The 16834-nt window shown below is 46.7% G+C and overlaps 1 protein-coding gene across 1 annotated transcript; it reads right to left on the bottom strand.

The window, feature by feature from the left end:
• Positions 1-57: 57 nt before the first annotated feature.
• On the bottom strand, positions 58-11553 carry TEX28 (testis expressed 28). Its single transcript, XM_066249788.1, has 3 exons — positions 10838-11553; positions 1311-1446; positions 58-583 (listed from the first exon to the last, which is right to left on the bottom strand). The coding sequence occupies exons 1-3, from the start codon at positions 11551-11553 to the stop codon at positions 248-250; spliced, it is 1188 nt and encodes a 395-aa protein (XP_066105885.1). The 3' UTR covers positions 58-247.
• Positions 11554-16834: the final 5281 nt, after the last annotated feature.

The following is a 16834-nucleotide window of genomic DNA, read 5'->3' as shown; positions in this document are numbered from 1 at the left end:
CATGAGGGGTTGAGAGAGGAGAGCAGCACTGTGCTTCATGGGCTTTAATCTTTTCCAAACCTCATGTCTGTAGATGGTGTGGAAGGACTGTGCGAAAGAGAACTGTGAGGAAGGTGGGCATCCACACACCTCTCACGGGGCTGGTGCTGATAAAATCCAAAAGGGAGAACTGAGAAGTAGCTCTCAGGGTAGGGCTGGCTGGCTGCCCTGACATCTGGAAGAGGTAGAATCTAACAAACCCTGGGTCTTAAAGGGCCTTGAAATACAGTATCCATCCGGAGGGGACCCAGGCCTGCCAGTCCATGGCAGAGATGGCATGCCATTTCATCCAGACCAGGGCTCCAAGCCCGATCAGCATAAGCATGGTACACATGCGCAGGCGTGAATTCAACAGTGACAAGGGGCAGGTACACACAGTAAAGATGAAGACCAAGAAGATGGTGGCCAATGTGAGAAGCCAGTTCAAAAATTGGCACATAAACTTCTGGGGACAGCTCCTGAGGTTCTCTGTCATTTGTGATTGAGTCACTTGCTGTAGAGTTTCGAGTTTGGATATACGACTCTTGAAAGTCTCCATGACCTCCTGCAGGTAACAAAAACACGTATTCTCATCAGAGGTCAGAAGGAAAGTACAGTCATTTATCTGAGTTCCTAAGGAGTGCACAGCAAGTTTTAGTGAACTGCAGATTTAGGAGGAAAGTCGAGAACCCAAAGCACATACATGCTCAGGGCCCCGTCTTAGGAAGGTCCATGGCTCCCAGTAACAGTGAAGGTCTCATCTGACTCAGCCCTCACCCACTGTGGCCTAAGAATGAGAGCCTAGCCATGAGAAAGCTGGCCCAGGGCAGGTGTAAGGTCTGAGGGTGCTGACGAAAGTGAAACTATCTGTCACAGGAAAGAGGAGTCCTTCACCCACACTTGCTACCCCAGGGTCAAAAGGAGGGGTTCCTAGCTGGTGTTCCCTGCACCACCAGTACCTCCTGGGTACTCATCAGCACCCCTTTCACGTGGTTCTGATGCACATTCAAGTGTGACAACCACAGTGCCCAAGTTCCCAGATCAGCTAAGTGAAGAAGCAACGGGAGGTGTGTGTGTGGGGGGGAGTGTGGCATGAACATAAAGATTGGACACTGCTAGCTCTAAACCAAATACATGAGTTGCCACTGAACCCTCAGCAGAAGTACAGCTTGAAGATCTGTCTCCTTCCTTGGTTTGGAGGTTATCAGACGGATCCGCTCATCCTTTGCTTCTCTCACCCCTACATCCTTCTCAGTGGCCCTTTCTCAAAATGCTCCCTATGAGGAACTCACCCATATTTCCTTGGCTCTCTCATAGGAAAGACAGACCATTTTCTCTTCAGCGCAGGCCAGATTCTGTTTGAGGCAGTAAATCTCATTCAGGTGCCTCTGCAGATGGTCATTTACCAGTTCTTTCATCCAAGTTCGTCTTGGGAGCAAAAGAGAAAGCAATACTACCTGAGTATCCCACCCAGAGCTTGTGCTGGCAGTGAGTGGCCGTACATCAAGACCAGACTTGGGTTCAGGGTCCGCCTTCCTCCTCGCCCCCAGCTCCAGTCAAACCCAGTCTACTCCTCCAGGTCTGCACCTCAGCCAAACCCACACTGATAGTCATGCATCTCCTATACATCGTTCCCCTTTTGTAACAGCTTTACTAAAATAGAGATAGACAAGAAGTTGTAAAAATCAAAACCTAAATTATCCTCGTATGCTATTAAATTCCATGTGTATTTCCAGCACCAGTGTTTGGCATGCAGTAGTTATTCCTTAAAAGTCTCTGGATTCTAGAGATGGAGTAGTCATGAGACCACATAGTGTAGGATTTCATTTATATGAAATGTCCAGAATAGACAACTCCAGAAAGACAGAAACAGAAAAGTGGTTGTGGGCGGCTGGGGAAGGGAAAGGTGGGGAGTGACTGCTAGTGCGGATGGGGTTTCTTTTTGGAGTGATGACAATATATGGTCTGCAATGAAATAGTAGAGATGGTTGCACAACTCTGTGAATATACTAAAAACTAATGAATTGTACACTTTAAATGGATGAATTTGATGGTATGTGAATTATATCTCAATAAAGCTATTATTAAAACAAAAAACAAATATAGGATTGTGGTAATGATTGCACAATTCAGTAAACTTACTGAACATCATTAAAATGTACTGTGAAGACAGTTCATTTTATGGCACGTAAACTCTATCTCAGTGGAGCTGTTAGAAAACACAAACAAAACATCACTACCTGTGGTTAATGGCTACATATGTCAGTAGGAAAAGTATAAAAACATGTATGGAAAAGATAAGTGCCCAATGAGAATAGCCAGGTGGGAAGAAGGCGGATGGGACTGGGGAAATGGGTAATGAGAGAGCTTCAAGTGGGTTTTTTAAAGTTTTATTTATTTATTTCCCATTGACTTGAGAAAGAGAGAGAGAGGGGGAGAGAGGGGAAGGGGGAAAGAGAGAAAAGCATCAACTCACTGTTCCACTTAGTTGTTCCATTTAGTTGTGCACTCATTGGTTGTTTCTCGTATGTGCCCTGACCAAGAATCCAGCCCACAACCTTGGCGCGCCAGGACAATGCTCTATCTACTGAGCAACCTATCAGGGCTAAAGTTTTATTTCTTTAAAAAAAAAAGATTTGAGGCAAAAAATGGTAAATATGAAGATTTGAGAGTGCTGAGGGGTAGGTATACAATGTTGATTGTGTTATTTTCTACATTTCCCCTGGGTTTGGAAAGTTTCTTTTTTTTTTTTTTTTTTTCTTTTTTTTTTTCATTTTTCTGAAGCTGGAAACAGGGAGAGACAGTCAGACAGACTCTCGCATGCGCCCCACTGGGATCCACCCGGCACGCCCACCAGGGGCGGTGCTCTGCCCCCCAGGGGGCGATGCTCTGCCCATCCTGGGCATCACCATATTGCGACCAGAGCCACTCTAGCGCCTGAGGCAGAGGCTACAGAGCCATGCCCAGCGCCTGGGCCATCTTTGCTCCAATGGAGCCTTCGCTGCGGGAGGGGAAGAGAGAGACAGTGAGGAAAGCGCGGCGGAGGGGTGGAGAAGCAAATGGGCGCTTCTCCTATGTGCCCTGGCCGGGAATCGAACCCGGGTCCTCCGCATGCTAGGCCGATGCTCTACCGCTGAGCCAACTGGCCAGGGCTGGAAAGTTTCATAATTCAGAAAATCTTTGAGGTTCCTCATTTGGGCAGCAGGAATGACAGGCCAGGAGGAAAGATATCAGGTGGCTTCTAGCACTTTCATTTAGGGAAGAGCCAAGGAAGACTTGACCCAAGCCAGGGGCAGTGACACTGGAGAAGAGGAAAGGTACTGGAGAGCACTGAAGACACAGAATGTCTGGGGCCTGGGACCTTATAGAGAACAGGGCAACGAAGGCCCAGGCTGACGGCCGTGGCCCTGACATGCACAAGAACATAACCAATGGTGCTGTCATACAGACAGAATGGGAGGCAAGGAGGTAATTTGGTCCTGTTTCAAGAACTTGATTGACGTCCTCATGGAGATGTCTCTCTCCCAGGCAGCTTAATAAGCTGAACACTCATTTGTTGAAAGCCAGTTCATCAAGACCCAATTCATAACAGTGTTTCGAGAAACATTCCATTAGTCTCTGACCTGTTCCCTGTTAAGAAGAGAGTAGGGCCTTACCAGGCAGTGGCACAGTGGATAGAGCATTAACCTAGGATGCTGAGGACCCCTGTTTGAAACCCCAAGGTCGCCAGCTTGAGCAAGAGATCATAGATATGACCGTATGGTCACTGGCTTGAGCCCAAAGGTCACTGGCTTGAAGCCCAAATTGCTGGCTTGAAGCCCAAGGTCGCTGGCTTGAGCAAGGGGTCACTGACTTGGCTGGAGCTCCCTGGTCAAGGCACATATGAGAAGCAATCAATGAACAACTAATATGACTCAACTGTGAGTTGATGCTCCTCATCTCTCTCCTTTCCTGTTTGTCTCTGTCTCTCTCACACTAAAAATACAAAGAAGAGAGTGAGATGACAACTTGGCCGAGGCTACTGCTCACAGAGAAGAAGAAAGTCGGGGTGTCCTTTCTGAAAGTAGATTCGCCATGATTTTATTTCCATTACCATGAAAGATCCAGCCATGACAACATTCAAGATATTAACTATGTTCAAGTATGTTTTCATGGATATATTCTTCATGAATATAGTCAATTAATAGATTCTTCATTGATATACAGTAGTACCTTGACACAGGAGTTTAATTTGTTTCATGGCTGAGCTCGTGATTCAATTTGCTCATGTGTCAAATTGAATTTCCTCATTTAAATTAATGGGAATGTGGCCCTGGCTGGTTGGCTCAGCGGTAGAGCATCAACCTGGTGTGTGGAAGTCCCGGGTTTGATTCCCAGTCAGGGCACACAGGAGAAGCGCCCATTTGCTTCTCCACCCTTCCCCCTCTCCTTCCTCTCTGTCTCTCTCTTCCCTTCCCGCAGCCAGGGCTCCACTGGAGAAGGGTTGGCCTGGGTGCTGACGATGACCCCATGGCCTCCTCCTCAGGTGCTAGAATGGCTCAAATCGCAACGGAGCAACGCCCCAGATGGGTAGAGCATCACCCCCTGGTGGGCATGCCTGGTGGATCCCAATCGGGCGCATGCAGGAGTCTGTCTGACTGCCTCCCCACTTCTAACTTTGGGAAAATACAAAAAATAAATAAAAATAAATTAATGGGAATGCAATTAATGCATTCCAGCCCCCAAAAACCACACGAATTTTTTGTTGTATATGCTTTTAAATAAGAAAATGTACTTTATAAATGGCAAATACATATATATGTACATACATAATAAGAGAGAATGTAAAGAAATAAACTGGTTTATCAAGTGTATTTACCTTCAAGGTCAGGTGAAGATGAGGGGGAGGAGGCTGGCGGAGGAGGGTTTCATTTTGTGCGCTACCACTTAACATAACTTAGTCTCTGCACACTTAAAGCTACATTTAATTTCAAATTTTAACTTATATACTATGTATGATATGCAACTTTATTGCTAAACGTAATTGCTATTTTTTTTACTTTGCTTAATTATCATCATTTTCTTCACTGACTTTTGCCTTTTCGCCACACTTTCCTCACTTTCGCTTAGAAGCCGTTTCAACAAAAACTTTTCCATGGAAGTTTGTTTCTTCCTCCCTTTCAGAACGTTCGGCAGGCCATCTAGTGGAGGGTGGCGGAAGCTCGTGATTCAAATATCCGCTTGTGACTTAAAGCAAAAAATCCTGCGAGTGAGTGCTTGTCTCTCAAATGGCTCATGATTTAAAGTGCTCACATGTCAAGATACCACTGTATTCATAAGAATTTATAAATATAATCTTGAATAAATTATTGAATTAGAAGATGTTAATTCTCAAAGATATTCTCTCAGTTTCTCTTTCCCTTGCCCCCAGCCTTCTTACCCTCTGGCAGCAGTGTCCTAGCTGTGACACAGCTGACTCTCCTCACTGTCCCTCTTTTAATCAAAGACCCATCTCTGTTCAGCTCCTACAGTCACAGAGGCAATTGGACCACTCTGAAAAATTCTCTTACAAAGACAAAATGATGACCAGTCAACCAAAATGCCCCCTAAATCTTCCAAAGCTGACAAGGCTGTCCTCTCCAATGCAAATTGTCCTAAATTATATTGCTGTTGCAAAAGATTATACTTTTGAGTATACCTGAGGATTGGCTTTTTGGCAAAATGAGCTAGAACCTAGCGGCCTACAACTTGGATGAGAAATATGAGATGGAGAAACAGATGTGGGGTCATCAAGGAGCAGGGGTAGGACTGGGAAATGCAGCAGACAGAGGAGTTCCTCGTGAGCATATGTGGGCCCTAATTGCAATCACACACATCCTTATAAGAGAGAGACAGAGGAAGCTTTTACACACAGTGAAGAAGGATGTGTGAAGACAGAACAGAGAGAGATGTGAAGATGCTTGCCTTGAAGACCGAAGTGATGTGTCTACCAGCAAAGGAGCCTGGCAGTCACCAAAAGCTGGAAGAGGCCAGGAATAGCTTTTCCCCTAGAGCCTCCAGAGGGAGCGTTGCCCTGCTGACACCCTGACTTCAGCCAAGTAAAGTTGATTTCAGACTTCTGAGCTCCATAACTGTGACAGAATAAATTTCTGTTGTTTGAAGTCACTAAGTTTGGGGCAGTTTGTCATGACAGATATAGGAAACTCCTCCAGGGTGCTCCTGGCATCTAGTATGTAGAGATCAGGGACACTGATCAACATCCTACAATGCACAGGACAGCACCCACAATACAGAATCATCTGGTCAAAAATGTCAATAGGCCTGACCAGGCGGTGGCTCAGTGGATAGAGCGTCAGACTGGGATGCCAAGGACTCAGGTTCGAGACCCTGAGGTTACCAGCTTGAGCATGGGTTCATCTGGTTTGAGCAAAAGCTCACCAGCTTGGACCCAAGATCACTGGCTTGAGCAAGGGGTTACTCGGTCTGCTGAAGGCCCGCGGTCAAGGCACATATGAGAAAGCAATCAATGAACAACTAAGGTATCGCAATGCGCAACGAAAAACTATGATTGATGCTTCTCATTTCTCCGTTCCTATCTGTCTGTTTCTCTCTCTGTCTCTGTAAAAAAAAAAATGTCAATAGTATTGTAGTTGAAAAACTTGGGCTAGGATGACACAATTTGGAATTTAGGGGTCATCAGTTGTAGCTGAATTTAAGAGACTAAAATTTCAAAGACTGACAATACCAAGCGTGGGCCAGAGTGTGGGGTAACTGGAATACTCATACATTATCGGTGTGAATATAAAACATTGGAAAACAGTTTGGCAGCTTCTTTAAAAGTACAATATACATCTAACCTATTATTCCACATATGAAAGTATACAGGGTGGGGCAAAAGGAGGTTTACAGTTGTTCATATGGAAAAGAATACAATAATTAATAATAATACAAGAATAAACTGTTTCATGTACTTGCAACTTTTGCCCCACCCTGTATGTTCACAAAAAGACTTGTACCAGACTGTTCATAGCAGTTTTATTCATAACAGCCCCAACTAGCAGCAGATGAATGGGTAAACAAATTCTGGTGCATCCATACAACAGAATACTGCTGAGCAAGAAGGAGTGAACTGCTCCTACACACAACCTGGATGAATCTGAAAATTATTACACTGGGGGAAAGAAGCCAGACACAAAAACAACATACTGTATGATTCCATTTACATGAAATGTCGGAACAGACAAATCCATAGAAACAGAAAGCAGATTGGTGGTTATCAGGGACTGCAAGAGGTGGGGAGTGATTGGGTCTCTTTCTGGAGTAATGAAAATGTTCTAGAAATAAATAGAAGTCATAGTTCCACAACACTGTGAATATACTAAATGCCACTGACTCATACACTTTAATGTTTTATGTGTTGTGAATTTCATCTAAGTTAAAAAATAAATTTAAAAAAAAACCCTCTTGAATACAAACAGATCTATCTGTGAGAAGCATCATAGGACTTTTCAGTCTGAAAGCTCAATTCGTGACACACCAGAAAAGACATGGCAATCTCAGAGGCCTGGGTGGTAAACACACAGGCACGGAGACTGGGTGACGCTTCATTGAGTTGAACACACACATCATATTCCCTTTTCTATGTCTGCATCTAACTCATATAAAGGTTTTTTAAAAAGTTTTTTAAAAGATTTGAAGGATATATATATATATATATATATATATATTTTTTTTTTTTTTTTTTTTTTTTGCATTTTTTTTTCTGAAGCTGGAAACAGGGAGAGACAGTCAGACAGACTCCCGCATGCGCCCGACCGGGATCCACCCGGCACGCCCACCAGGGGGCCATGTTGCGACCAGAGCCACTCTAGCGCCTGGGGCAGAGGCCACAGGGCCATCCCCAGCGCCCGGGACATCTTTGCTCCAATGGAGCCTTGGCTGCAGGAGGGGAAGAGAGAGACAGAGAGGAAGGCGCGGCGGAGGGGTGGAGAAGCAAATGGGCGCTTCTCCTATGTGCCCTGGCCGGGAATCAAAGATATATATATTTAAATGTAATGAATTCTTGTGTCCCCCCCCCCACCTAGCTTAGAAAGCCACATAGCCAGGCCAGGACATGTTGACACACTCTCAGGTCTGCACTTCCTACCTATGTGGCCTCCTTGTGCCTCTCTAACATTCTGTCTCCCCATCTGTACAGCGGGCATCTGAACACTACAGGTGAACAATGCTATGTGCTCCTTGTAGTCAGTTATTATGTGAAGTTTTCGTTGGCCTGTTCTCAATTTCTTTTGGTAAATTTTTTTTTTTTTGAGATAAAGAGAGAGACAGGAAGGGAGAGAGAAAGATAGGGAAGAAATGAGAAGCATCAACTTGTAGTTGCTTCACTTTTAGTTGTTTATTGGATTGTTTCTCATGTGCTTTGACCAGAGGGCTCAAGCTGAGCCAGTGACTCCTTGCTCAAGCCAGCGACCTTGGGCTTCAAGCCAGCATACCTTTGGGTTCAGGCCAGGGTCCTTGGAATCATGTCAATAATCCCATGCTCAAGCCAGTAACCCTGCGCTCAAGCTGGTGACCTCAGGGTTTTGAACTAGAGATCTCAGCATTCTGGGTCAATGTTCTACCCACTGTACCACCACAAGTCAGGCTCTCTTGGTAAATCTGAGTCCTACAGACCTGTCTTTTTTTTTTTTTTTTGCTTCTAATGTATATTAATTAGGGTGGACTAACTGCTATAGCCAACAACCAGAAAAATCTCAGTAGCTGAACATGAAGTTTATTTCACACTCCTGTCACAGTCCAATGGTGGGGGGAGCTGGTTCAGCAGTGCAAGCTTGTGGAATTCACACAGAGCATGGTGGGGAGGTAGGTCACCCTACTCCCCTGCACAGCTGGCAGATTGTGATTTGCTTAAGGGGTTAAGCACAACAGTCCAATTGCCCTGGACAGTATGGAAATGTATGAGAATACGTATAACTGCCACTAAGCTCTGGTTTGCTTTATATAAATTCAACTTCAGAAATGTTATTTTGACAAAAGGGTTTTTAAGAGTACCAAGATTTTAGATTGCATTGCTATATCCTATGAAAATCTCCTCTTAAAGAAATCTGGGCCCTGGCTGGTTGGCTCAGTGGATAGAGTGTCGGCCCTGTATATGGACATCCTGAGTTCAATTCCCAGTCGGGACACACAAGAGAAGCGACCATCTGCTTCTCTCTCCCTCCCTCTCCTCCTACTCTCCCTCTTCCCTTCCCACAACCAGTGGCTAGATTGGTTCGAGCGTTGGCTCAGGCGCTAAAGACAGCTTGATTGGTCCAAGCACATCAGCCTCAGGCTCTAAAAATAGCTGGGTTGATTGAATATTGACCCCAGATGGGGGTTGCCAGGTGGATTCTGATTGGGGTACATGCAAGAGTCTGTCTCACTATCTTCCCTCTTGCACTTAAAAAAAAAAAGAAATCTGTAATTCTGATTGGTTCTCTTACTTGACAATGGGTTGCCCCATAATACTCTTTTTTATTTTTTTATTTTTTTGTACTTTTCTGAAGCTGGAAACAGGGAGAGACAGTCAGACAGACTCCCGCATGCGCCCGACCAGGATCCACCCGGCACGCCCACCAGGGGCGAAGCTCTGCCCACCAGGAGGCGATGCTCTGCCCCTCTGGGGCGTCGCTCTGCCATGACCAGAGCCACTCCAGCGCCTGGGGCAGAGGCCAAGGAGCCATCCCCAGCGCCCAGGCCATCTTTGCTCCAATGGAGCCTTGGCTGCGGGAGGGGAAGAGAGAGACAGAGAGGAAGGAGGGGAGAGGGGTGGAGAAGCAAATGGGCGCCTCTCCTATGTGCCCTGGCCGGGAATCGAACCTGGGTCCCCCACACGCCAGGCTGACGCTCTAGCGCTGAGCCAACCGGCCAGGGCCCCATAATACTCTTTTAATTGCCCTTTACGGAATTGTTAAGCAGTGTAAATGCAGGTAAGATCTCCCCATGAACACAGATTGAATGGACTGCAGAGTTCTTGCTTTCATGAAAATGCTGAGAATCTTGGCTCATCTAAGCAAATCCCTCCCTCCCCTTTTCTCCCATTTATTTAACAAATATCTATTAAGCGCCTGCTAACTGGCAGGCACAGTTTTAGATATGATGAACACAGAAATGGACATGATAAAGCCTCTTTTCCAGTCTAGTGGAGAGAAAGGATTAGCGTTCATGAAAACTGCAGACATCAGAGGAGGGAGTGTGGCAACTTTGAGGGCCAGTGATACTCTGAGAGTAAGCAAATAGGAATAGAGGAGGTCCTTTGAGTTTGCTTTGGGGGGGGACTAGTCTTGCCTTAAATGAAAATAAAATCAACTCACCATACAGTGTGGAGAAAGCATTTCCCAGAAGGCAGTCATGTTCAGAATAAATGTTCCATAGGTGACAATGTGCCCCGGCTCAGCCACGAGCACAGGTAAAGGGATCAGGGATGGTGATGTGACTCTAGTCCTGCCTACACAGCATTCCGGCAGACAGGATGACAAACCACCTCCCTAACTGATGATGGGTGTTGGGCTGGGCTCACCAGCACCTTGGCTGTCTCCTGCCATTCCAGTTAGAGCCACCTGGTGGGCCCTGAATCTGGAACCTCACTTACCAGCAGAGGGGCAGGCTGGTATGCAACAGCAGGCGGGGGATAAGTCTCTTCACTATGTGTGTATGTTGGGGGGGGGAGGTAGGCGGTCCCAGTCACCAAGAGACACACTGAGCTGTTCCTTCACCCCTCCCTGGCACCCCTTCACCCTCCTACAGACAGTTCTGGGGGCTGTCCCCAGAGCCAAGGTAGCTGAAGGGGGCTCCACCTTACCTGCATCTCTGCTCCTGAAGGGACTCCAGTGATACTGGCAGGTGTGCCAGGTACCTCTCCTTTAGGCTCTGATAGGACTCCCGGAGGCTGAAGTGGGACTCCTCGACTTCTTTCAGCTCTTCCTTCACCTTCTGCAATAGCAAGTTTCGCTTTGTCGCTAAGGACTTCCCCTGCTGTAAGGCCGGGAAGGGTCTCTCCAGAAGGAGGTGTCTGTCGGACAGGTTGGTGGACATGCAGTCTTTCCCACCTGGCTTGGGGGGCTCTAAAGATGAGCCTTTCTCACTGGGCTGCTGACAGTTGTCCGGGCTGCTTTCCACCTTCAGCGCTAAGTCCTTGGACCCGCAGCCCACCTCCAATTCCTGTAGCTGCTGGTGACATTGGCGGAGCTTTCGCTCGATCTGGGCAATGGTGGCAGAGGCACGCTGGTTCACCTTCTCGAAGACCTGCCGGATGTGAGGGGCCTGACGCCAATTGGCCTTGGAAACTAGCCTGAGGTAGCCCACAATGTTCTTATCTCTGCTGACCTTCTCCACTCTTAGCTGTTCTGAGAGGTAGAAGATGCGGTGCTTGATGCTATCTTTTAAGTTCTTGGCCATCTTGCCATCCAAGAGGTTGAAGTGGACAATAGGGCCCTCCTTGCTGGATGGCAGGGACCTGTACAAGGAAACGTTGAGAGTGAGGGTTGCACTTGGGATTTTGGTGTATTCTGCCTGCATTGGAAAACAAATAAAAAAACGAGTCCTTTTCTGTAAGCTGCAAACAGGAGCATTGAACACGTTGTTGCCTCACTCTATAAAAATACTTACACAGGCTCTGGCCAGTTGGCTCAGTGGTAGAGTGTCAGCCCGGCATGTGGATGTCCTGGGATCAGTTCCCAGTCAGGACATACAGAGGAGCACCCATCTGCTTCTCCACTCCTCCCCTCCCTCTCTCACTTCTCTCTCTCTTCCCTTCCTGCAGCCATGGCTTGGTTGGAGCAAGTTGGCCCCAGTCACTGAGAATGGCTCCATGGTCTCGGGTGTTAAGAAGAGCTGGTTGCTGAGTAATGAAGCAATGTCCCACATGGGCATCACATTGCCCCCAAGTGGGCTTGCCAGGTGAATCCCAGTCAGGGCACATGCAGGATTCTGTCTCTGCCTCCCTTCCTCTCACTGAATAAAATAAAAAAAAAGAAAAAAGAAAAAGAAAGAAAGAAAAGAAAAGAAAAAAAAATACTTAAACATATGCACAAAAATATATGCAAGATTTATGCATTCAACCAGAGAAGTCAAGTTCATCTTCTGGACCCCTATCTCTGGATCCTTTTCAGCACCCAACTTCTTCCTCTGTGGGTATATCTCATTATGACGCCCAGATGGGTAGATCCCCCTCCACACCTACCTCTTCTGTTTCGGGGCTTCCTCTTTTCCAAGAGTTACCAATTGTGCATCTCATTTTATTAAAAACTGTTCTTGGCCCTGGCCGGTTGGCTCAGTGGTAGAGCGTTGGCCTGGCGTGCAGAAGTCCCGGGTTCGATTCCCGGCCAGGGCACACAGGAGAAGCGCCCATCTGCTTCTCCACCCCTCCCCCTCTCCTTCCTCTCTGTCTCTCTCTTCCCCTCCTGCAGCCGAGGCTCCATTGGAGCAAAGATGGCCCGGGCGCTGGGGATGGCTCCTTGGCCTCTGCCCCAGGCGCTAGAGTGGCTCTGGTCGCAACAGAGCGATGCCCCAGAGGGGCAGAGCATTGCCCCCTGGTGGGCAGAGCGTTGCCCCCTGGTGAGCGTGCCGGGTGGATCCCGGTTGGGCGCATTCGGGAGTCTGTCTGACTGTCTCTCCCCGTTTCTGGCTTCAGAAAAATACAAAAAAAAAAAACAACAACAACAAAAAAAACTGTTCTTGGCCCTGGCCGGTTGGCTCAGTGGTAGAGCATTGGCCCAGCATGTGGATGTCCCAAGTTCAATTCCTGCTCAGGGCACACAAAAGAAGCAACCATCTGCTTCTCCACCCCTCCCTTTTCTTCTTCTCTCTCTTTCTCTTTTCCTCCCATAGCCATAGCTCGATTGGTGCAAGCACATTGGCCCTGGGAGCCGAGGATGGCTACATGATGCCTCTGCCTCAGGCACTAAAAATAGCTCAGTTCTGAGCATGGTCCCAGATGGGTAGAGCATCAGCCCTAGATGGGGGTTACCAAGTGGAACCTGGTCAGGGCACATGCAGGAGTCTGTCACTCTATCTCTCCTCCTCTCACTTGGAAAAAAAAATAAGAATTTAAAAAATTTAAAAACCTATTCTTATAAAGTATGGAATAAACTCATTCCCATTAAGCCATACACCTTGCTGTATTGCTACTGCCGGGCAGACAAAAGAGATAGAGCTTTGCAACTTAACAGGTTTGTTCCTTTATCCAATCATTCACTCAACACATACTTCCTGATTGTCTATCATGTGGTACAGAAGCCAGACACACTCATTGTTCTCATATTGCTCACAGTCCAGGTTGGAAATTTCTTTTGTGACACAAATGAATGAGTCTCTCAGATGGTGAAGAATAACAGAAAGAGAAGTGTCTTTGAGACAGACCCCAGCTCAAATCTTGACTCTACCACTCTGGAACCTTGGGCAAGTTAATAAACTGCTCTGAGGCCCTGGCCAGTTGGCTCAGCGGTAGAGCGTCGGCCTGGCGTGCGGGGGACCCGGGTTCGGTTCCCAGCCAGGGCACATAGGAGAAGTGCCCATTTGCTTCTCCACCCCCCTTCCTTTCTCTCTGTCTCTCTCTTCCCCTCCCGCAGCCGAGGCTCCATTGGAGCAAAGATGGCCCGGGCGCTGGGGATGGCTCCTTGGCCTCTGCCCCAGGCGCTAGAGTGGCTCTGGTCGCAACAGAGCGATGCCCCGGAGGGGCAGAGCATCGCCCCCTAGTGGGCGTGCCAGGTGGATCCCGGTCGGGCGCATGTGGGAGTCTGACTGTCTCTCCCCGTTTCCAGCTTCAGAAAAATACAAAACAAATAAAAATAAAAATAAAAATAAAATAAAATAAAGCCTGATCTGTAGTGGTGCAATGGATAAAGCCTTGACCTGGAGTGCTGAGAGGTCACTGCTTTGAAACCCCAGGTTTGCCCAGTCAAGGCACATACAAGAAGCAACTACAAGTTGATGCTTCTCACTCCTTCCCCACTTTCTCTCTCTCTCCTCTCTCTAAAAATTAATAAATAAAATTTTTATTATTTTTTTATTTTTTTACGTGAGAGGAGGAGAGATAGTGAGAAAGACTCTTGCATGTGCCCAAATTGGGATCCACCTGGCAACCCCTTCTGGAGCCAATGCTTGAGTACTGAGCTATTTTTAGCACCTGAGGCTGATGTACTCAGACCAATCAAGCTATTGTCAGCTCCCAGGGCCGCACTCAAACCAATTGAGCCACTGGCTGAGGGAAGGGAAGAGGGCAAGAAGGGGAGAAGGAGAGAAGCAGATGGTTGCTTTTCCTGTGTTCTGACCAGGAATCGAACCTGGAATATCCATACACTGGGCCAACACTCTATCCACTGAGCCACCGGCTAGGGCCAATAAAAATTTTAAAATAAATATGGCCATAGCAGCATAGCTGGAACACAGTGGACCAGGGCAGAGTAAATGGTGGTGAACTAGGAGAGGTCAATGGGATCTGAAAAGGTAGAGCCCCTGTTTTGTTCCTATTTTTAACCATAAGTGCCTTCATGGCTGTTTTTGATTTGAAAATGTTCTCCCAGTGGAAAGTCAGGAGTGATTATATTATAATAGATAGCTAGGTTCTGTGTATTTTATTATATGCAAATTATAGCTCAGTTTTAAAAAATACAAAGTGATACCACTATGCACCTAGGAGGTTGGCAGAACTTAGACTAACAATAATAAATGTTAGCCAAGATAAGGAGCAACAGAAACTCTCAATCACTTCTGGTGGGAGAGAAATTGGTACAAGCACTTTGGAAAAGCATTTGGTAATACTATAAAGTTGAAGGCATTGCAGTCCTAGGTATGTCCCTGGAAGACAGGGACACGAATGTTTCCAATAACCAAATGCTAGAAACAATCCATTTGCCCATTGATAGTAGAATGTGTAAGCGAACTGTAATATATTTAACAATATACTACTATACAGCAATGAAAAGAAACTACAGCCTTAAAAACATGAATGAACAGGCCCTGGGCCAGTTGGCTCAGTGGTAGAGCGTCGGCCTGGCGTGCAGGAGTTCCGGGTTCGATTCCCGGCCAGAGCACACAGGAGAAGCGCCCATCTGCTTCTCCACCCCTCCCCCTCTCCTTTCTCTCTATCTCTCTCTTCCCCTCCCACAGCCAAGGCTCCACTGGAGCAAAGTTTGCCCGGGTGCTGAGGATGGCTCTGTGGCCTCTGCCTCAGGCGCTAGAGTGGCTCTGATTGCCACAGAGCGAAGCCCCCAGATGGGCAGAACATCGCCCCCTGGTGGGCGTGCCGGGTGGATCCCGGTAGGGCGCATGCGGGAGTCTGTCTGACTGCCTCCCCATTTCCAGCTTCAGAAAAATACAAAAAACAAACAAACAAAAAAACCCATGAATGAACAAGTATAATGTTGAATGAAAGAAACCAAACACAAAAGAATCTATACTATATATAGCTCCATTCATATAAAGTTTAAAGAGCAGGGGTCCTGGCCAGTCGGCTCAGCGGTAGAGCGTCAGCCTGGCATGTGGAAGTCTCAGGTTCAATTTGCAGTCAGGGCACACAGGAAAAGCTACCATCTGCTTCTCTACCCCCTACTTCTCTCTCTTCCTCTTTCTCTATCTCTCCCCCTCTCTCTCTTTCTCCTTTCCTCCTGCAGCTATGACTCAAATGGTTCAGCAATTTGGCCCCAAGCGCTGAGGATGGCCTTGCCTCAGGCACTGAAATAGCTCGGTTGCCAAGCTACAGAGCAGCAGTGCCAGATGGGCATAGGATTGCCCTGTAGGGGGCTTGTTGGGTGGATCCCTGTAGGGGCACATGTGGGAGTCTGTCTCTCTGACTCCCTGCATCCCCGCCACACACTTAATAAAAAATAACAGGAATAAAATAAAGTTTAAGAGTAGGCAAAACAAAATGATGTGTTGCCCGACCAGGTGGTGCCAGTGGATAGAGTGTTGACCTGGGATACTGAGGACCCAGGTTTGAAACCCCAAGTTCATCAGATTGATCATGGGCTCATCCAGCTTGGGTGCACATGGGACACTGGCTTGAGCATGAGATCACAGACATGACCCCATGGTCGTTTTCTTGAGCCCAAAGGTCACTGGCTTAAAGCTCAAGGTCACTGGCTTGAGCAAGGGGTCACTGGCTCGGCTGGAGCTCCCCAGCCAAGGCACATATGAGAAAGCAATCAATGAACTCCAAGTGCCACAACTACAAGTTGATGCTTCTCATCTCTCTCCGTGTCTGACTACCTCTCTCTCACACAAAAAAATGGTGTTGTTTAGAGATATATACAAAATCAGTAAAGCTATAAAGAAAAGCAGGTATGCTAGTAGCACAAACGTCAGGATAGTGGTTCCCACTAGGGCTGGAGAAGGGGATAGGGATTGGAAGAGACCCATGGCCAGAGTGCTTTACATGAGTAGTAGTTAAATGTGTGTTCACCTTATCATTATTTTCTAAACTGTATGTTGATGCTCTCTGTACCTTTATGTAAATATGCCAGATTTCACAATTTTTGAAAGTTTTAAAATGTTCAATAGATGGATTTAACAGCAAATCAGAAATGGCTGGAGAGAAAATTAATTGTAAAACAGCTAAAGAAAGCATTCAGAATGTAGCACAGAGGCACAAAGAAACAGAATTTTTGAAAAAAAAATTTAAAAATAGAAGACACGAAAGACAGAAAGTCTAACAAAAATTGATCTGCCATCCCACAGGGAAAAGACAGACAGAATGAGGCAGTGGCAAGATTTTAAGAGATACTCACTAAGAATTTTCCAGAACTGATGAAAAACACAAATCCACAAATTCAAGAAGCCCAATAAATCCCAAACAGGAAGA

This window comes from Saccopteryx bilineata, chromosome X (assembly GCF_036850765.1).
Source record: "Saccopteryx bilineata isolate mSacBil1 chromosome X, mSacBil1_pri_phased_curated, whole genome shotgun sequence".
In the NCBI taxonomy this organism is placed as follows: Eukaryota; Metazoa; Chordata; class Mammalia; order Chiroptera; family Emballonuridae; genus Saccopteryx; species Saccopteryx bilineata.
Note: the sequence above shows the minus strand (reverse complement) of the source record. Positions and strands in the feature narration are given on the sequence as shown.

Excerpts from the sequence above, each read along its gene's own strand:
- TEX28 (XM_066249788.1), bottom strand. The coding sequence starts at position 11,553 with ATGCAGGCAGAATACACCAAAATCCCAAGTGCAACCCTCACTCTCAAC. Across the intron at positions 1,447-10,837 it reads CTTCAGGAGCAGAGATGCAG|ACGAACTTGGATGAAAGAAC; the intron begins GTAAGGTGGAGC and ends TTTGCTCCCAAG. Across the intron at positions 584-1,310 it reads AGAGAGCCAAGGAAATATGG|GAGGTCATGGAGACTTTCAA; the intron begins GTGAGTTCCTCA and ends TGTTACCTGCAG.